This window comes from Somniosus microcephalus, chromosome 8 (assembly GCF_052327205.1).
Source record: "Somniosus microcephalus isolate GS21.2 chromosome 8, FLI_Smic_1.0, whole genome shotgun sequence".
Lineage (NCBI taxonomy): Eukaryota > Metazoa > Chordata > Chondrichthyes > Squaliformes > Somniosidae > Somniosus > Somniosus microcephalus.
Window position 1 is genome coordinate 75,749,033 of NC_140994.1, and position 21,097 is coordinate 75,770,129.

Below are 21,097 nucleotides of genomic sequence, written 5' to 3' on the forward strand. Positions count from 1 at the left end.
TTTTTCCCACTTTCTGCGTGTAAAAATAGATTTGCAGCAAAAAAAAAAGTTGCTTTTAAAAGAAAAAAAAATCCTTTTGCAAAGGGGACTCGGGCTTTCCACCCCTCGGCGGTGGATGAGCTGCCAGCAGGCCTCAGGCCTCGAAGCCTCGGCCTTGCCTCGCCAGCCACGCCCGAGCTAGGCACCGCCCGTCCCGCCCCGCGATCGCCACCATCTTGGTAAAGGCTGGCGGCGCGGGATTGAGCCGAGCGTAGCCATCGCCGCCATCTTAGTAAAGGCTGGCGGGGCGGGAGTCAGCGCGCGCGTCAACGTCGGCCTGGAGCGTGACCTGAGCTAAGGTGAGTCCGGTCGGGCCTCACGCGCTAGGCCGCGCACTGGCCGGCCCTGAGGCGCTGAACCGCGGAGGGGGAGGGAGGGAGAGGAGAGGGGAGGGAGAGGAGAGAGAGGAGGGGGGAGGGAGGGAGAGGAGAGAGGGAGGGAGAGGAGAGGGGGAGGGAGGGAGAGAGCTAAGGTGAGTCCGGCCGGGCCTCACGCGCTAGGCCGCGCACCGGCCGGCCCTGAGGCGCTAATCTGCGGAGGTGGAGGGAAGGAGAGGAGAGGGGAGGGAGGGAGAGGAGAGGGGGTGAGGGAGGGAGAGGAGAGGGGGGGAGGGAGGGAGAGGAGAGGGGGAGAGGGAGGGAGAGGAGGGGGGAGGGAGGGAGAGGGGGAGGGAGGGTGAAGAGAGGGGGAGGGAGGGAGAGGAGTGAGGGGAGGGAGAGGAGAGGGGGAGGGAGGGAGATAGCTAAGGTGAGTCCGGCCGGGCCTCACGCGCTAGGCCGCGCACCGGCCGGCCCTGAGGCACTGATCTGCGGAGGTGGAGGGAGGGAGAGGAGGGGGGGAGGGAGGGAGAGGAGAGGGGGGGAGGGAGAGAGAGGAGAGGGGAGAGGGGGGAGGGAGGGAGAGGAGAGAGGGAGGGAGAGGAGAGAGGGAGGGAGAGGAGAGGGGGAGGGAGGAAGAGGAGAGTGGGAGGGAGGGAGAGGAGAGGGGAGGGAGGGAGAGGAGAGGTGGAGGGAGAGGAGAGGGGGAGGGAGAGGAGAGGGGGAGGGAGGGAGAGGAGGGGAGGGAGGGAGAGGAGAGGGGGAGGGAGGGAGAGGAGAGGGGGAGGAAGGGAGAGGAGAGGGGGAGGGAGGGTGAGGAGAGGGGGAGGGAGGGTGAGGAGAGGGGGAGGGAGGGAGAGGAGAGGGGGCGGGAGGGAGAGGAGAGGGGGAGGGAGAGTGAGGAGAGGGGCAGGGAGGGAGAGGGGAGGGAGGGAAAGAGTGAGGGGGTGGGACAGGGAGGGAGAGCTCGCCTTCTTCCTTCCTTCCTTCCTTTGCAGGGGTCGATCGGGCCAGGCCTGAGGCATTCCTTCCACCCCTCTCTCTCCAGGCTAATCCCGAACTAAATCCACCAGTCTCTCTCTCTCTCTTCCCCCCCGTCTCTCTCTTCTCCCCCCAGTCTCTCTCTTCTCCCCCCAGTCTCTCTCTCTCTCTCTTCCAACAACAACATGCCCTCAAAAAACCCTCGGCACCACCGGGCACTCCAGCTAGTATATATATAAATAAAAGAGTTTGTCTGTTTGTCTGTCTGTCTGTCCGGCTATACAATCAAAAGTTATAGAGCGTACCTACACGCATGTTATATCAAAAGAAAGCTTATCATTAGGGGAGTCTCATAGGCATATTTACTTTTTGTTCAGACAAAGATTGTTCGGACAGTATACAAAAAACGTTCAAAAATCCTCAAAACTCCCCTCATTAGCGGTTGACCAATCCTACCTCTCATTAGCATTGAGTGACGTGCTGGTTGACCAATCCTACAGTTCAGTGACCTGACGGTTGACCAATCACTGCGTCACGGGCGGGACCTAATCCTCCAGTCTCCCGAAACTTCGCCGCCATTTTTTTCATCCCCACAGCGACAGCACCAGCCAAACAAACCCCCACATTGCGGCCCCGGGAGCGGCAGGTGAGTTTACACACAGCGGGCGGGGGAGCGGAAGCGGCCGGCCATCAACCGCGCCACCCACGGGGGAGCTCAGCTGGGCTCCGTCTCGGCCTGAGAGCCCGGCCGGGCCTGAAGCTCTAGGCCCCGCACAGCCGGTATCACAATGGCACCGGGCCTCAGGCGCTAGGCAGCAAGAGGGGAGGGAGGGACAGAGAGAGGGGGAGGGAGGGAGAGGAGAGGGGGAGAGGGAGGCACAGAGAGAGGGGACAGACAGGGGCAGGGAGACCGCGCGGCCCAAAATTGCCCTGGCAATGCCGGGCACCCCCAGCTAGTTAAATATATTCAAGAGGGAGTTAGATATATTTCTTAAGGCTAAAGGGATCAAGGAATATGGGGAGAAAGCAGGGACAGGGTTCTGAGTTTGGATGATCAGCCATGATCTCATTGAATGGCGGAGCAGGCTCGAGGGGCCGCATGGCCTACTCCTGCTCCTATTTCTTCTATATTTCTATGTTTCTATGAATATACTCAACAACTGAGCATTCACAGCCCTCTTGGGTAGAGAATTCCAAAGATTCACACCCCTTTGAGTGAAGAAATTTTTCCTCATCTCAGTCCTAAATGGCCGACCCCTTATTCTGAGACTGTGACCCGCAGTTCTCGACTTGCCAGCCAGGGGAAACATCCTCCCAGCGTCTACCCTGTCAAGCCCTGTAAGAATTTTAAATGTTTCAATGATATTGAACAATGTTGAATGTTTGCACCACAAGTGTGCTGGCAAATATGACGTTCACTTGTAACAAATGGAAATTTAGACACTTCAGGGATACAACTTCATGGATCATGAAAATGATCATGCACCGGCCAAATCCAAACATTAAATCTGCCCTCCTTCACCACCATGGAATTAGGATGCATCCCTCCACTGTACTGATTGGTATAAGGATGTACATGTTTCTCTACACTCCAGCAGTGCTCTATCCTTCCTTTCCAAGTTTCACCAATTATGTGACATTGGCATGGGGATCGGAGTGACAGAGCAGTTGATTATGTATCTGTGAATAGTGCTTCACTCTCCAGTTGCTTTGTTGCGAGGAAATCTCAGACCATTAGCTGGTTAGCTTTTCTCCATCAAGAGGGCAGCTCTCGTGTTTTGGGCATGATGCTGACAATAAGGAATGACTGCTGAGTTGGAATATACGATGGTCAATATGCAATGACTACATTGGCCAAGGTGCTCAGCCACAAGAAGGATATTGCTGTGCACAGAGACCTTGGCCGTGAGTTATTTTGTGACTGTTGATTAGCCACATCATCGAGTTTGCCCTGTGATTTTCTTCCTCCTGCATCTGGAGCCATAAACACTGAAGCTGGAGCCACTCATCCACTAAACAGAGTCCTGTGTATGGTAACTGCAAAAGGTTAGACAAAAGCAACAGTCTTTTTTTTCCCAAGCCTCTTCAGAGCAATTGAAATCTGCTTAGAAGGTAGATGATGATGCAGTGCATCATCAAGCTAAGAGGGTCATTGGGCAGATGATGCCCAATCAGTACATTACAAGGGATCACAATTACACAAAAATGATCTTAAGGTAGGGCTAAAGTCTGTCATTAACCATGGCTGAAAAGGTTCATTCTGGCTAGTGGCAAATACTGACAAGTTCACTGTTCTTCAAAAAAAAACCTGTCAGGACATCCTTGGGAACTAGAGGCAGCATTATACAAAGTTGGCGTCAAAACCAATGAGCCACAGTAAGGGCCAATCTGCATGAAGATTGGAAAAGCTGACAAGTTTACCTCAATTAACTAGTTCTCTAGGAGGAACTGGACTCCGCACTGGTAGGATGCAGATGTAGAAGTTTGTCATTGCCTGGCACTTATGTGGCACGAATGTTACTTGCCACTTAACAGCCCAAGCCTGAATGTTGTCCAGGTCTTGCTGGAGGCAAGCACGGACTGCTTCATTACCTGAGGAGCTGCGAATGGAGCTGAACACTGTGCAATCATGAGCAAACACACCCTTCTGGCCCTAGGATGGAGGGAATGTCATTGGTGGACAGCTGAAGATGGTTGGGCCTATGACACTGCCCTGAGGAACTCCTGCAGCGATGTCCTGGGGCTGAGATGATTGGTCTCCGACAACCACAATCCATTGTGTTAAGTATGACTCTAGCCAATGGAGAGTTTGGGGGCGAAATTGGATTAGGCCCAAAAACAGGCACAAGGATCATGATGCATGATCTGTCCACGCCCGTTGAAAGTAGTGCAGGCAGCACACAAAATTCGTGCTGCCTGCTCATTAGCATGATTGCAGCGCTGAACCCAGCACTAAACGAGCTGCTGGTTGGCTCAGCGCTGAACAGGGGGACCAATAGCGGGTGCAGTCTGCTGTCCAATTAAAGTTTGCCTGCAGGGTGTTAGGCTGCCTGCACTTCTTAAAGGGGAGATGCTTTGTTGCAGAAGTACCTCATTGTCACTGTAACTGCAGCAATGGCACAACAGGGGAGAGAAAGGGCACCTCGCTTCCCTGATACAACACTGGAGGCCTTGTTCCGGGGGTATATAGAAGGAGACAGGTCCTCTACCCGCAGGGTAGCATGAAGCCTTCGAGTCACACCATCAGAAGGCTGTGGGAGAAGATTGTGCAAGCCATCAATGCCACCAGTGTTGCCGCCAGGACCTGGATTCAGTGCCGAAAGAATTTTAATGACCTCACACGAGTGGTCAAGGTCAGGAATGCATCTTCAAATGCCATATCCTGCCAGCTGGACCACCAACCTCACACACTGCTCAATGCACCACACCCTCATCACTCACCTACCAATAATAATATCTATAAATCACGACTCATCTCATACCTCACTATCATAGTTTCGCCTCACACTCACACACTTACCACTGCTGCAAGCCTCACACCCACATCTCGCACCTTGCACCCAATGTTAGCTATTCAACCATGACAGGCACATCACCCAAATTAATTGCACCACACTCACCTTGTGCTGGAGATAATTGGAGGGGCTGTCACTGAGGCCCTGACAAGCGGCAAGATTGAAAGCATTGATGATGGTGGTAAGCTCATACCTAATCCTTCTTCTCACATCCCACTTCCCCCTCATACCACAATCTCTTCTCAATGACAAGCTGCTGATCTTATAAGCATGCAGACCTTACTTCCCCACCTCCATCTCTCACCACAATCTGACCCTTGTGCCTTTCTCCTTTCAGATACCCAAGAACTGCCAGCAGCCCAGCCAGAGCATGAAGAACTAGAGGAGGGGAGTGATGGAGAAGAAGAAGCACCGTCACCTGATCTGACACTCCCAGGCACCAGCTCAGAAAATGGCACTGTGTGTACTTTAGAGGATAAGGACGGGATCTGCACGTGGTGAGTCAGTGGGCACGAGTGGGCGAGGGTAGATCACGTGCCAGCCCCCAGAGGGCAAGTTTGCATGCGAGTTCTGCTGCACAGGACTCAGAGATGAGGACTTTGATGGGGTGGCCTTCAGAAGAAGGGTGATGGGCATGCACACACAAATGCTTTTTACAATGGCAGGCCTGCCAGAAAGCCTCTTCTCACTGTCAAGTATTATGGAGGAGTCCAACATTGCACGGGTCTTTGAGCCCATTATTTTCAGGATGGAAGTGATGAGCAACTCCATTAGAGCACTTGTGGACCCAACCATGATGCTGGGTGTGATGGGCGATGTCGAAGCTTCCATTGCAGCACAAACATAAGCTACCCAATGTCTGAGTGCTGCAGTGGAAACTCAAACTGCTCTCATGCAGTCTCAGCTTGTTGCCACACAAGCTCAGACTGCTGCCATCGTGGCTGGGTTTGCAAGTGTGGAAAGGTGCTTGCAGGGTCTCACGGCAGTCCAACAATCTGTCCTCCAACAGATGGCTAGGAGCCGCCCCAGGGGAGTGGCAGTGGCTCCGTGGAGCAAGAACCTGCTGTCCTCTCTCAGGATGACATCATTCATATTCCCACCCCATCACTGCCATTGCAGTTGTCTGTCAGCCAGCCCAGACTGCTGCCGCCCATGCCGAGGTGGTGCAGCCTACAGCCGGGCATTTTAGGCCCAGAGCTACTCGAGGTCGTCCTGCAAGGCCATCTGCAGTGTCCCCCAGTGAAAGAAAGACTTACATTTATATAGCACTTTACAGCCAATGAAGTACTTTTGGAGTACTGTTGTAATGTGGGAAACACGGCAGCCAATTTGTGCACAGCAAGCTCCCACAAACAGCAATGTGATAATGACCAGATAAACTGTTTTTGTTATGTGGATTGAGGGATAACTATTGGCCAGGACACTGGGGATAACTCCCCTGCTCTTCTTTGAAATAGTGCCATGGGATCTTTTATGTCCACCTGAGAGAGCAGATGGGGCCTTGGTTTAACGTCTCATCCGAAAGACGACACCTCCGACAGTGCAGCATTCCCTCAGCACTGCACTGGAGTGTCAGCCTAGATTTATGTGCTCAAGTCCCTGAAATGGGACTTGAACCCACAACCTTCTGACTCAGAGGTGAGTGTGCTACCAACTGAGCCACAGCTGACAGCAGCCTTTCACCAGCCACTGGGGTAGCACTGCGTAGGAACACTAGAATATGCAAAGGAACACTAAAGACAGACACTAATGGAATGGCAAGGGTGAATAGTTGACTTTGTTATGTAAGATTCAAAATAATCATTTATAAATTATGTTTGGAATGCTTTTTTGGTGGTGGCTTTCATTTCAGCTTTGTGCCCAAGAGGATGCTGTGATGTTCCACGACAGAAGGATGGTAAGATGGGGAAGTGGTGAGCAATGGGGATCTGGGGTTTCATTCATTGGAACCAGAGTCTGACGAAGCGCTCACGGACAGCCCATCCAGAACAGGGATTTGCTGCCAGCCTCCTATCTTCCTCCTCCTCCTCCGCTTCCTCCTCCTCCTACTCCTCCTCTTCCTCTTCCTCCTGAGGTGGTTGCAGAACCCATGGTGGCAAGGGCTGCACCCTCATGATGGCCAAGTTGTGGAAGATGCAGCAGACCACCACAAAATGAGTACTGGAGTGCTCTTCCCAAATGGTCAAGGCTGCTTGAGCACCCCGATGGTCTGTTCAATGTGTGTTCCTCGTGGCAGCATGGCTGTCATTATATGATAGCTGGCCACTAGTGGTGGGGTTGCGGAGGGGAGGCATCAGCCAGGTGTAGAGAGGATAGCCCTCATCTCCGAGCAGCCACCCTTGGGTTCGACGTGGTGGCTGGAAGATTGCTGGTACAGCGGACTGGTGCAGGACAAAGTCATCATGATATGCTGGGCGTTGTCACACACCAACTGCACATTAAGAGACTGGCACCCTTTGTGGTTGAGGTACATCTCAGGATTGATATGCGGTGTCCGCAAAGCCACATGTGTGTGCAGTTGATGGCACCTTGCACCATAGGGAAGCGCGACATCCTGGCAAAGCTACATGCGCGCTCCTCCTGCTTCTCTCTGTTCAGACAGAAGACAATGAAGTCCTTTCTCTTGGCGTACAGAGCCGCTGTGACCTCCCGGATGTAGCGATGGATGGTGAACCATGAGATGTTAGCTATGTCACCTGCTCCAACTTCAAAGGATCCGGTGACAAAAGAATTCAGGGCCACGGTCACCTTGAGGGCCACTGGCAGCGCCGTCATCACCCTGCTCTGAGGCTGCAGGTCTGGTTTCAAGAGGTGGCAGAGTTCTGTGACCACCTCCTTGGTGAAGCGGAGCCTCCGAATACACTTCTCCTGGCTTAAGTGCGGGTAGGAGAAGTGCTACCTGAAGACCATAGGTGGGTAAGTCCTCCTGCTGAGAGCCCTCCTCCCACTTCTCCTCCCTCTGTGAGCAGCTTGTCTTTGCTGCTTCTGCTCCAGCTCCCTGTCATGCTGCAGCGCGAGGGGGACTGCAAGTAGAGACCCCATGACTGGAAGCATGTGTTGTAGCCAGAGGTCTTCCAGTTGCAGCCAACACCTTCCCAATGTCTAGCAGAACTCCCTGCACACTTTTCCAACTTTATAAATGTGTTCCAACAAGCCAGCATCAATATAAACTCTGCAAGAGCCAGTACAAGGGAAAAAAACAACTTTCCTGCAAGTTGGATGCATCCCTTTAAATAGCGCTGGTGGGGCAGTGGGGCGGGGGGGGGGGTCCCTTGTGTAGCTGAAGGCATGTGTTAGGAGAGGGCCTTGATTGGAATGGCAACATCCAGAATGGCAGGTCGTGCGTCAAATCAGTGCACACTGATTGATGTCACGATCTGCCTCATTTGAATTTTTCAGCAGCACGCAGGCAACAAAATGGCGGCTGACGTGGCACGCGCCGGAAACGGGCGGAAGCGAGGCAGCCGCTATTTTTTTGATGAAACTTGCCATAACAGCCGGCGCTAATGTGCTGAATTTCACAGCCCTAATGTTTTCATATAGCCCATGTCAACAATTCCATTAAATTCAACAACCGAATGCAGGGTATCTTCACATTAAATGTCAAGCCATGCCTCCGAGAACTAGTTACAGATTTTTTTTAAAATGTAATTGTTGTCAATCCTTCACTTTTTATGAGGTCCTCCCTATCATATGAACCTTCCATCCCTACTTCCGAATTACAGCTTCCTTCAGAGCAGCAATTGCCATTTTATTCAGACACAAAGGCAAATAAAAATGTATATAGGCGAGTTCAATTTCCACATTTCTTTGCATGGAACTGGCCCTATTACTTTGCTTTTACTAAAGCATTTTAACAAGATTCAGCATCCTGATTTTTTGCCCACCAGCACTGTTCTGCACTCCTAAATCATCGGCCAAATGGCTTTCTGGGCCTGTGTTTCTGTTTTTTTCATGCAATCACTATTGTTCCATACAAGTCTGACTCTAACAGATAGGAAGACTACTGTCAGCTTTTGATGAGCTCTGGTAGTATATATTAAATGTCACCTAGCTGTCATTCAGTTTTAATGCTACAAGGAATTTTCAAATTCACAAGCTATTGGTTAATTCAGTCAGACCCTAGCCATATTCAGCTTTAACCCTTCTCTGACTATTGGGTCAATATCAAATTGATGTCTCGTTCTCTTCCATTGTTTTAGACAGGGGCAGTTAGACAATCTGTTGATTAACCTTTGTGAAATGGTATGTGTTCATAGAACAGTAAATAGTTGCAATTCATTAAAGCACTTTCTGCTGTAAAAATCATAATGTATTGTTTATATCTCCCTCATTAGTTGAGAAACCACATAAAGGATCTCTCTGAAATAAATATTTAATGATTCTGAAAGACAGTAGACAGTGAAGTAAAAAGATGACAGATCAAAGCGAAGTGCAACCGAAAAGAATGAAGGTAACTAGAATAAAGAAGACAAAGTAAAATAGAAACCTAATGTAGGAGAGAAAACAGGATAAATAAAAAATGCATAATTCTGCTGGGTCCTTCTGTGTGGAATAATGTTACTGTATATTTACAACTGATTACGGGATGTTACCGCTGGGGTTAATTCAACATTTACAGTAATTACCACAACTCTTCATCATCTACATAAGATTAAATACAAGTCTAATTGAAGAGTGCCAGCTGACTGGAACACAATTAAGATAATTATAAGGGATGGTTCATTTGAACACAAAATGGACTAGTATTGTTCATGGCAACAAACGCATGCTATTTCGACCAGGCTGAATAAAAATAGTATAAAATGAACACTAACTTACACCAATACTTGTACATACAATAGATGTGTTTGTTTTTACATAAATATACATGAACTTGTTGCTGTCCCAATTGCTCAGTGACTGCATGAACTACTTAGGGAGATGGGGAATCATAAAGATGAAGAAGATCCTAGGTTGGATTTATCATCTTTGCTGAGTTAACTGGACTTAGCTGGGGTTATCACAATAGCCTTAATGTCCTTGGACAAGGAAATAAAAATTAGCCAGAGTTCCACTCCTGATTGCTACCCAGTGATTCTTAGTACAAAATGAGTGGCAGGTGAGGAAAAGAGCAGATAAGGACAGCGCTGGGCTTGACTGTGATACTTCCCAGGATTAATTCAGTTCCTGACACTTGTATATAAAGAATGCCTCTTGGGTGTGGTACCATAGGGCTTCTGCATCTTTAGAACTGTATACCTTCATTAGTAAATGTATTCAGGAAACAGGAGGAAAGAACTCATTTGCATTCATGTAGTGCCTTTCACAACCTGATGATGTCCCAAATCATTTCAACCCAATGAAGTGATTTTGACATTTAGGGCTCGATTTTGCCATTGGGGCGGGCTGGGGGCGTGTCAGCCACTTTTCGTGTTAGCCACCCGACTCCAATTTGATGTGGGAATAATATGCGATTTTCATCTAATTGGGCAATTGATTTCCAGCGTGCGGGAACCCCTGGCCCACTTAGTCTTTCTATCCGGAAAGTCGCCTCCGATGATGTCATCAGTGCTGGTGGATTTAAGGCCTGCAGTAGCCTTGCTTCTTCTGCAGACTGCAAACCTTATGCCCTTTGCTGTGATAGATTCCTCCAGCCAATATGTCCAGCAATAGGCCAAAGTCTGCACCAAGGTTCGATGGCGCCGCCCTGCAAGCTCTGGTGGAGGGAGCAAGAGGAAATAAGGAGGTGCTCTTCCCTTCCTCAGGGAGGAAGAAGCCTCCCCAGCAGACGAAAGCTGTGTGGATGCAAGTGGCCCAGGAGGTCAACTCTTTGTCTATGTGCTGCAGAACCTGGCTGCAGTGCAGGAAGAGGTTTCATGACCTTCTGCGCACTGGAAAAGTGAGTATGACTTTCCCATCATCCTCAATCTGATCCCCATTGCCTCTCCTCACCAGCACTCAGCTTTGACAACCTCTTCCTCCACATCTCACTTGACACTGACATCCCTGCACCCTTACCCATTCCCTCTCTCTCTATGGTCACATTCACCTAAGTATTCGACTATGCAGCCCTCACACTCCCTATCACTGTGATGCTATGAAAACAACTTACAACACACAGGGAGGGCCCTTGGTCTTGCCACCTCACTCCATCTTTGTCTCCTTCTAGCCATCAATGATATGGAATCTCTACACTCACTCCTTCATTCTCACTCAAACTCCACTTGTCTCGCTCATTACAGGAAAAGAGAGCCCACAATAAGAGGGAAAGAGCGAGGACAGGAGGAAGGCCGCCCCCAGTAGCCCAGCTCACCCCCTGGGAGGAGGCGGCCCTGGAGCTCGTGGGAGAGGAGGAGGATGCGCAAGTAGGGGACGGACAGATGGATGCATCAGAGCAAGCTGGTGACAGAATAGTTTATCATCTCTCTCATTGACATTGCATGAGTCACTGATAATGATTCTGATGCTCTAACAGATTGATTTTTGATCACCTGCAATATTCAATGTGCATGTAACCTTGGCCTCACATCTCTGACTCTTTCCTTTACTCCCCCACAGGACCATCGAAAGCACCTGTCCCCACTATCCAGGAGGAACAGCCAGAGCCTCCAGACTCCTCAGAGGAAGCTGCAACCTCTGAGGGCGCAGTGTCAGCAGAATTCAGCACACCCAGTACCAGCGCAGACACTCACACCTCGGGGGGACCTTTGGGACATAGAGTAGTGTTGTCACCTAGTGTTTCACAGCTCACAAGTGAGCATCAGCAGATTGTGGAGACAGGGACAGCAGTGGAGAGTCCTCGTCGGAGGGCGCAGGCCTCTGCCAGCTCAGCTCAGCTGCATGTCGACCCTATGCCTCTGGGTCCATCTGCAAGAGAAGAGGTGTTGGATCTCCATGCACAGATGCAGGAGTCTCTGGCAGGTTTTGTCTCCAGGGTCGCTGCGAGTGTGGAGCGAATGGAGGCGTCCATAGCGAACATGAGCAGAGCCTTAGTGGAGTCATTGGCGCATGAACGCATCACCATGGAAAGGATGGCTACCTCCGTGGTAAGGCTGGCTACCGCCGAGGAGAGGAGGGCTGCGGCCGAGGAGAGGAGGGCTACGGCCGAGGAGAGGAGGGCTACAGCCATGGAGGAGCTTAGTCGCCAGGGTATGGAAAACATGGTGAGTGCTCAGAATAGAATGACATCTCTTGAGGAGCGATGGGCATCTATTGAGTTCCGAAACCAGACCTTCATGGAAGTCCTTCTGAGCAGGACTTCCAGTGCAGATACGGGTCCCCATGGCCCCCCTTATGTGCAGCAAGGTGCTCTCCAGCCACTTGCAGGCGCTGAGGGGGACCTGACCCATGAGAGGGAGGTTGTTGGCACACCTCAAGGAAGTGGGGGCTCCTCTCCACGCGCTCACACTTCCATGCCACTTCAGAGCCCTCGGTCAGAGCCCCGCCGGAGTCCACACCCAAGTGAGATAGGCGTCTCAACCCCTGCACAGCCGCAGGAGCAGCAGACTGCTGGCGAGCCCTCACAAGCTCGCCACCCCAGAGGACGCCCGCCAAAGGTGTCGAGACAGGAGCAGCAGGAAAGTGAGCAAGGGGCCTCCACATCTGCTGAAGCCACAGGGGTACCACTACGTAGGAGCATGCGTAAGAGAAAAATAAAGCACTACTAATCACAAGGGTAGTCACTTGGGTGAAAAGTTTTGTATATAGTTTTAATGCCATCAGTATCTTGTACATAAAAAACCTGATGGCAACTGCTGCAGTTATGGCATCTGTCATTTAGCGAATGGGGATTTCACATTGAGGCCTTAAGATTGCTTGCAGTTGTCAGCAAGCTGGTCAAATAGGTAGAAATGCGCAGGGATGGGCCATTGTCCATGGGCAGGTAAGAAGCAGCGAGGCTACAGTGTTTGATGTACCAGGCTAAGCAAATCTGGCCAGGATGAGTGCGTTCCTTGCATTCCGGCCAGCAATGTTCTCGCGTAATGATGCCGCTGGTTGATGGGCCTCTGCAGGATGCTCGTTTTCGGCCTCCTTCTCCTCCTCAGCATCATCTTCAGCATCATCCTCATCTGAGGCGGCTCTGTGAGGAGCCTCTTGTTCCTGCGGAATCTGCAAGCCACGACGCTGTGCCATGTTGTGAAGCACACAGCAAACCACCACGATTTTGGAGACCCTGGCTGCTGAGTACTGTAGGGCTGCACCTGATCTATCAAGGCATCTGAAGCGCATCTTCAGCAATCTGATGGTTTGCTAGATAATACTTCTGGTCGAAATGTGGCTGGAGTTGTAGCGCTCCTCAGCTTCGTTGGCTGGTCTTCTCAACGGCGTCATTAGCCAAGTCCGCAGGGGATATCCCTTGTCTCCAGGTAGCCATCCCTGAAGTTCATCTGGCAGACTGAATAGCGGAGGCACAGTAGACTAGAGCGGTATGAGGGAGTCATGGCAGCTGCCAGGGTGCTTGGCACAAACATGCAAAATCTCCTTCTTGTGGTCATACACCAGCTGAATGTTAAGGGAGTGGAAGCCCTTGCGGTTGACAAAAACTTCTGGATTGCGATGGGGTGCTCTAAGGGCCACATGTGTGCAGTCAATGATGCCCTGCACCCTTGGAAAGTCTGCCAGATGAGCTAATCCAATCGCTCGCGCCCTCACACTTGCGCGATCCCTGGTGAAAAGGATGTGATTGTACGCGAGGGCAAAGAGGGCATCGGTTACCTGCGTGATGCAAGTGTGTGCGGCCGCCTGGGAGATGCCGCTGATGTCTGCTGCTGATCCCTGGAAGGAGCCTGAGGCAAAAAAGTTGAGTGCGGTGGTGACTTTGATGGCCACTTGTAAGGAGTGTCACCCTGGTGCTCTGGGCTTCAGGTCCTGCTGTAGCATTGCGCAGATGTCAGTCACTACCACTCGCGAAAGTCAGAGCCGCCTTTGGCACTGCTGCTCAGTCATGTTGAGGTAGCTCACCCTGTGTCTGTAGTCTCTGTTTGGGGGGTATCTCCTGCGTCGACGGCCTTCCATGCGCTGGCCCCTTCTGGCCCCTTCTGCCTCAGGTGGGTGAGCCGCAGCCTGTCGCTCCTGCTGGTGCTGCTGTTGCTGCTGCTGCTGTTGTTGGTGCTGCTGTTGTTACTGGATCTGCTGCAGCCTCCTCTGCTGTTGGAGATCCTCTAATGCCAAGAAGGGAAGGGAAAAAAGGCCTCCCATGCTTCTGGCAGATGCCTCTGTTGAGGAAGCGCTGAGTGAGGGTGGTGAGAGGGGCTTCCCAGGAGCTCACACTGGAGAAGTGTGTGAGGCTCCAACCTTCCACAGCTGTGCCTAAGCCTTGAACAAGTTGCCCCAAGCCTGAAACAACAAGGTCCTGCAACCTACAAATGCTGTCTGATTAAATCTCTTCTTTCCTGATTGACCTGCAGCTGAAAGTAAGCAAGCCGACATTGTTCACGTCAGGTTTCATCAGCGGTGTTCCCACCAGGCGTGCTTAACATGGGGAAAGGCTGAAAATAGCAAGGGCCCCTTAAAATGGCATTATAGATGCCAATTATTGGTGATTAGGCTCCCGATGACCAGTCCCGCCTGCTGCAGGCGGGACTGATTTGGGTCACATTGAAATGCCGGGGTGTAAGTTGGACGGGGCGGGGAATTAGGCGGGGGGGTGGCGGGGGGGGGGGTTGTCGCGACTTCAAATCAGACTTAAAGGGCAGGATTTTCATTGTGCCGTGGAGTCGGGATTGGAGGTGTGCGGGGGGTTAAAATCCCGAAATCAGGGGTCCCAACCCCATCCCGCACCCAAACCCGCATCCATGCCAGTTTCAAAGGAGGTGGGTACCCGCCCCGCGCTGGGACCCGCCTACCCGAGGCGGGAAGGGATTAGTGCCAATTAACTGCCTGTCAACAGGTAGTTAACAGGCAGTTTTTAGCCTAATCCCTATTTAGAAGGTTGAAGTGTGGGATTCCCGATGGCTCCAAACCATGCCAAGTTAGAGGAGGCGGGCCGTCAGGTTGAAGGACTTGGAGGGGTCGAGATGTCGGTGTTCAGGTGAGTGATGTGTGCATGAGTGCAAAGGTAAGTGTGTTTGGTGTGTCTAAAGTGATTAAAGAAGTGTAAATTACTTTTTCCTACCTTTTCAGCCTTCCTTCCTTTAGATCCTGGGAGTCCCTCATCTCACCGGCACAGAAAGCAGAATTGGCTGCGAATTGTCACAAGTGACAGCCTGCAGCTTTCTGTGCAGGAGAGATTTCTAACTGAGTCTGTGGAGAAGGACTCAGGTTAGAAGTAAGACTGTCAGTGTTTGACAGCTTCAAACAGCTGTGAAACACTGATATTTCATCTGTCAAAATCTCTTGACAGATGAAATTTCAGTCTGTGACGTCACCTGTTGCCAGGTGGCCCTTAATTGGCCTGCTGAGCCTGCTGGGCGGGCTCAACAAGGTCAATCAAGTTAAAATCGCGTGGATTGGCCGCATCTTGATGGAGGCGGGACTACAACCCCGAAAGTTGTAGTCCCACCTCCAACCCGACTCCTGAGTTAAATTCCTGCACAAAGTCTTTCTTTTAATGGCGCTTTCACATGGCAGCAATCAAACTCCGGGAATTGCTCCTAAGTTTGCTTTGGGTTTGGAGGGTCAATTCACAATGGCACCTCCAATATCTGATCTGAGTTCAAAGGGTTTCATTTCAACGGTGGCATCATTGGACCATAATTTGCTGTCAAAAAAACAGCACGGCTAATGGCGCTCACTGTAATTTATGCGTAAATGGTACAGCAACTTCAGGCGAGGAACAGACGAGTGGTTAAATGTGATTATTCAAAAAGTTGCTATCCAGGTTGCGCCACTCTGCCATTAGATTCAGGAAAATGATATCTTGCCCTTAGCCGCCATGTGTTTTTTTAGGAACTCACAGTATTTGATCTTTAAACACACCACTGAAAGTTAAGTCTCTCATTAGAAGCACAAATACCCTTTTAACAATGCGATGAGTGTTAATCACTGCCAGTAAACCTCTCTGGCACTGAAAATTAACTATTACAAATGTGGAGTCTCACTCCTGCAGATTTTGAATTTTTGGGGGAGATTTAAAAAGTCAATTTTTAAAAAATTATTATTTTTTCTTTCATTCTCTTTTCTCACTCTCTTAATCCAATCTTTCTTTCCCTCTCTTTATTTCTCTTTCTGTATCTGATTTGACATTGAATTCACCCTCCTTCGAAGCCCTGCTTGTGTTTATTTCCCAATCCTCAAATCTCATTGGTTAAGGAGCTTACCCTGTTGCTTTCCCTGTTCACTCAGGTTCCAGGTGCTCCGTTTCCCTCGCTGTACGGTTATCAGCTCGCACTTTCAGCAATTTTGTGGGCAAAACATTTCTCAGCTGGAGGGTGAAGGGGGCAAGTCTAACTAACGGCAGATGCCGCTACATGTCCTGCTCCAGCAAAGTCTGGCCATTGTATGTGTGCAGGCACACAATACAGCTAGGTTAACTTTGGTGCTATTCAAAATATTGTTACAGAATCCTCAGAAAAGATAAACAACTGAGAAACGAATCTAGGCACCATTCATTTTTTTCACCCCTTCCCCCACCCCCTATGCTCAACTTTGTCCTTTAGGAAACGAACCACAAAAGATCATGTGGTTAATTTAATTGCAGGATCTCCTGCACCTTCAGCACAAGTGCGGCAGAAACCCCATTTTATGCAGGTAAACGAGGTTCCTGCTGAAGTTACGGCGGACCGATCAGGACAACCCCAGAGGAAATCCCTGCCGCATGTTCACACTGCAATCTATGAACTGTGGCTTGGATCTCAAACCACCAGGGGAAGGTTCAACTTTTGGGTCTACAGATCAGATCAGTCTGACAATCTGACCCGGTTTATGCCCCACCTTTAATATCACGGTGAAGCAGGAAACATCACTAAAAATGGTGCGTAAATACACCCGAACTGTTTCAAACAGGACTAGGGCCATGTCTCAATTCAGGAGCAAATGGTAGTTCAAAGATCTTTAGAATGTTTCATGAATTTTAGTTTTCAAAAGGTAACTTCAGTAATTCATCAATTGTTCACACTTTCTACCACGTCATTGCTTTATGTCACAGCTTGTTTCAAGGTCTGAAATAATAATTTCCAGCACAGCAGAAGCATTTTCAATACTTTTCAAAGATTGAGTTCATTTACTTCCAGACATACAAGCACAGTATATTCATTCATGAATTGTTTTAGTGGGCAGAATTAATTAGTCTTAATAGTCATGCTTTTTCAAGTGGAATAGTAAACTGCCTGATCGAGTCTGCAACGTACTGAAATAAATACACAAAGCATTCAGAATCTAGAATTGCTTACTCCTGCAAATATTAACTTCATGGATATTTAAACAAATTTAAAAACATATTTTTAAAACTGCATTCTGTTAAATCCATTATCATTATTTGCACACCAACCTCATTAATTTCCACATAGTATCGTGATTGCTGAAAAGATGGAGAGTTGTCGTTTCGGTCCCTTACTATAATTCGCACTTCATGTTTGATGATACTTCCAACACGCAGGTTCATGCAATCGAGCACAACCACAATGGACTGGATATTTGAGGGAGGCTATTGATAATGAAATAAAAAATGAATATTTCAGAGTCAATAATATATAAGATGTGTTTCCCTGATACAAATTTCATTGAAAAATTCTGGTTATGCTGTATAATAACTAATGAAAAAGATGCAAATATCTACTGTTTGAAGTTATTCATATGCCATTAGTAACACCTCAGTGCAAAAACCTAGTGGCTATTTTGACATTATCTGTTAAGAAAATATGACCTTTATGTAATACAAATTCTGGATCTCATGAATATTCTGAGGGCTGCAGCACACTTATCTTTATTTGTTGGTTAAACTCATGATATAATTCTAATTTGAAACTACGTAGTTTCATTTTTCCATTCCTCGTCAACATATCATTATTGCTGAAGGCTTTTTGTTGTAAAATAGCCTCTGTCCTATCTGTTATGATCAAATTTATGTTTCGGCAGTACAGATCAGTGGTCTGGAAAAGCAGTAGTGGTCAGCTTCTGCATTGCTGATTTTTCATTCTCTGTATAAACTTGTGTCCACTCATTGGTCCCCTGATTATCGTTATTACAATTTTATCTCTTTTCAGTTTCTAACCTATGATTGTTACGCCAAAGCTAGCCTGCCAGTTAGGCTGGAGTTATAATGCACTCGGTGCCAACTCAAACCAGTGTGAACAACACATCTACAGGGGTTTTTATACCTCATGGCTTTAGTGTGCATGGCAATCTCCTGAGTTACAGTACTACTTTTGCATTAACATTCAAGAAAACTGATGCAGAAGGACATGGAAGTGGCAGTACGACAACACCTTTAATTTTCAACAACAGGAATGAAAGTGAAGCTGGTAGGGAGCAACATTCAAATAGTATGAAAGGTCAGTCCTAAATAAAGCTTCAAACCAATAGAATTATAACTAAAAATGCATTACTTTAATGGATCTTTAAAGTAAAATTGGACAGGCAGTAATGATTTACTGGCATTTGTACTATCTTGAATTAAGGGTCTAAAGTGACAAATGAATACCCAGTAAAGGACGTCATACACATTTGTAATTTAGCCCTGCATCAGAAGTGATGTAAAATGGTACATGCAAATTTCTTCTTCCTTTCCCTCTGGATCTTTTGTCCATCCTTGAGCTAGTTGAAGAGGCTATTAGTAGCAATGGGCAATGTGATAGGTGAGATGGAGCAGAATGTATGATGCAAATTATGCAGAAGTAAGTATAAGGCATGCAACTTAAAAAAAAAATGATATGGATGATGCTGGCAAGGCCGAATTTATTGCCCATCTCTAGTTTCCCTGGAAGGTGATGGTGTTCCCATAATGGTGTCAAGTAGAGAATTCCAGGTTATAAGCACGAAGAAACAGTGATATATGTCTAAGTCGGGATGGTGTTCCCAACTTATTGCTGCTCTTGTCCTTCTCGGTGGCAGAAGTCACAGGGGAGGAAGTTGTTGTTGAAGTAAGCTTGATGAGTTGCTGTAGTGCATCTTGTAGACATTACAGACTGCAGCCACAGTGCATCAGTGATGGAGGATGTGGATATTGAGTTCGGTGACAGTGGTGGCAATCAAGTGAATTGCACTGTCTTGGATGAAACTGAGCTTTAAGCACTCTTGTAGCTGTATCGATGCAGGTGAGTGGTACGTATTCCATTACACTCCTGACTTGAGCATTGGAAATCATGGAGAGGCTTTGAGAGGTTAGATGCTAAACCATTCATTGCAGAATATCCAGTCTCTGCCTTGCACTTGTAGCCATGGTATTGATATGGCTGGTCCAGTAAGATTCTGGTCAAAGGTGACCTCCAAGATGTTGACAGTGACAGACTCAACAATAGTTGTGCTGTTAAAAAGTCAGGGGGCAGTCACTGGGCTTTCACTTGATTCTGATGGTCACTGCCTGCCAGTTAGGTGGTGTGAATGTTACCTGCCACCCGTTAGCCCAAGCCTGGAGATGTTGTCCAGGTCCTGCTGTAGGCTGGCATGGACAGTTTCATTATTGGAGAGCTTGTAAATGGAGCTAAAGACTGTGGAATAGTTAGTAAACAGTCTCACTCCAAACCTTAGGATGGAGGGAAGTTCATTGATGAAGCAGCTGAAGATGGTTCAACTCTCACCTCTCCTTTGCCATTCAGCCCTTGCATCTATAATCTGGATTAAGGCGGTACTGAGATCTCCTCCCCCCTCTCCCTGCCCCTACACTTGCTTAAAAACCTTTTACATCTCCAGCTTTTTCCAGTTCTGACGAAGGGTCATCGACCTGAAACGTTAACTCTGTTTCTCTCTCTACAGATGCTGCCTGACCTGCTGAGCATTTCCAGCATTTTCTGTTTTTATTTGAGATCTGGAACTGAGTGGTTCTGGTGAAACCCAAACTGAGCATCAGGTTGTTGGTGAGGAGGTGCAGTTTGATAGCCCTATTGATGAATCGTAATATCACTTTGCTGATGATTACGAGCAGGCTGATAGTAGGTAACTGGCTGGATTAGATTCATCTTGTATTTTTATGGATATGATACACCCAGGCAATCATCCACATTATCTTGCAGATGCCAATATCATATTGTATGTGAACAGTTATCTAGCAGAGAGGCTAGCTCTGGTGTCATGTGGCGTGAATGGAATTGGCTGGACATTGGCATCTAGGATGGGGAAGATATTGGGAAGAGGCTGAGCAAAATCATCCACCTGGCACCTTTGGCTGAAAACGCTTGCAAACAATTTAGTTTTGTCTCATACAGTCGTGTGCTAAGTTCTATGATGGTTGCGGATGGGGATCTTCTTGGAGCTTCTTCCTCCTGTTTGATGCCTTGTTGTCCATCATAATTTTTAATTGAGTGTGGTAGGGCTACAGACCTTTGCTCTAATCTATCGGTTGTGGGAGCACTAAGCTCTGTCTATAACTTGCTGCTTTTGACAGTTAGTATACAGGTAGCCCTGTGTAGTAGCTTCACTAGGCTTGCACCTAATTCTAAGATATATCTGGAACTGTTCCTGGCATGCCTTTTGACACTCTCCAGTGAACCAGGCTTAGTCTCATGGCTTGGATTGAAGACTGAGGGACGAGCTGGGCCATTAAGTTACAGATTGTGGTGGTATTGTCAGAAGTGCTGTCTTTCAGATGAGACGTTAAACCAAGGCTCCATCTGCTCTCTCACGTGGACGTAAAAGATCCTATGGCACTATTTTGAAGAGCAGCAGGTGAGTTATCCCCGGTGTCCTGGCTAATATTTATCCCTGAATCACCATAACAAAAACAGCCGGAGTCTGGTCATTATCACATTGCTGTTTGTGGGAGCTTGCTGTGTGCAATTGGCTGCCATGTTTTCTACATTACAACTAACAGTGACTACATTTCAAAAGTACTTCATTTGCTACAAAACGCTTTGGGATGTCCTGAGGTCGTGAAAGGTGCTATATAAATGCAAGTCTTTCTTTCCTTCTTTTTACCTTCTTTCTTTTATTTTATTGATCTAAAAGCCCCACTTCAAAATTTTGGCACATTCGGTGCAGTAATGAGGGAACGCTGCAGTGTCAGAGGTGCTGCTTTTGGGATGAGATGTTAAACTGAGGACCCATCTGCCTGTTCAAGTGGACGTAAAAGATCCCATGCCATTATTTACTGAAGAGCAGGGCGTTCTCCCGATGTCCTGCCCAACTCTCTCAACCATCACCATCAAAAGCAGATTACCTGGTCATTCATCT

At 48.5% G+C, this 21,097-nt stretch overlaps 1 protein-coding gene across 9 annotated transcripts in view; it reads right to left on the bottom strand.

Moving 5' to 3' along the window:
* pcdh15b (protocadherin-related 15b) overlaps positions 1 to 21,097 on the bottom strand; it is a 1,235,959-nt gene that overhangs the window by 795,068 nt on the left and 419,794 nt on the right. For 8 of the 9 annotated variants that reach the window (XM_085994900.1, XM_085994899.1, XM_085994894.1 and 5 more), the window contains one exon: positions 17,262 to 17,417. The exons of the other annotated variant lie outside the window; for it this stretch is intronic. In XM_085994900.1, coding sequence (XP_085851026.1) covers positions 17,262 to 17,417 — 156 coding nt within the window. The remainder of the gene's footprint in view (positions 1 to 17,261; positions 17,418 to 21,097) is intronic. 9 annotated transcript variants of the gene reach the window in all.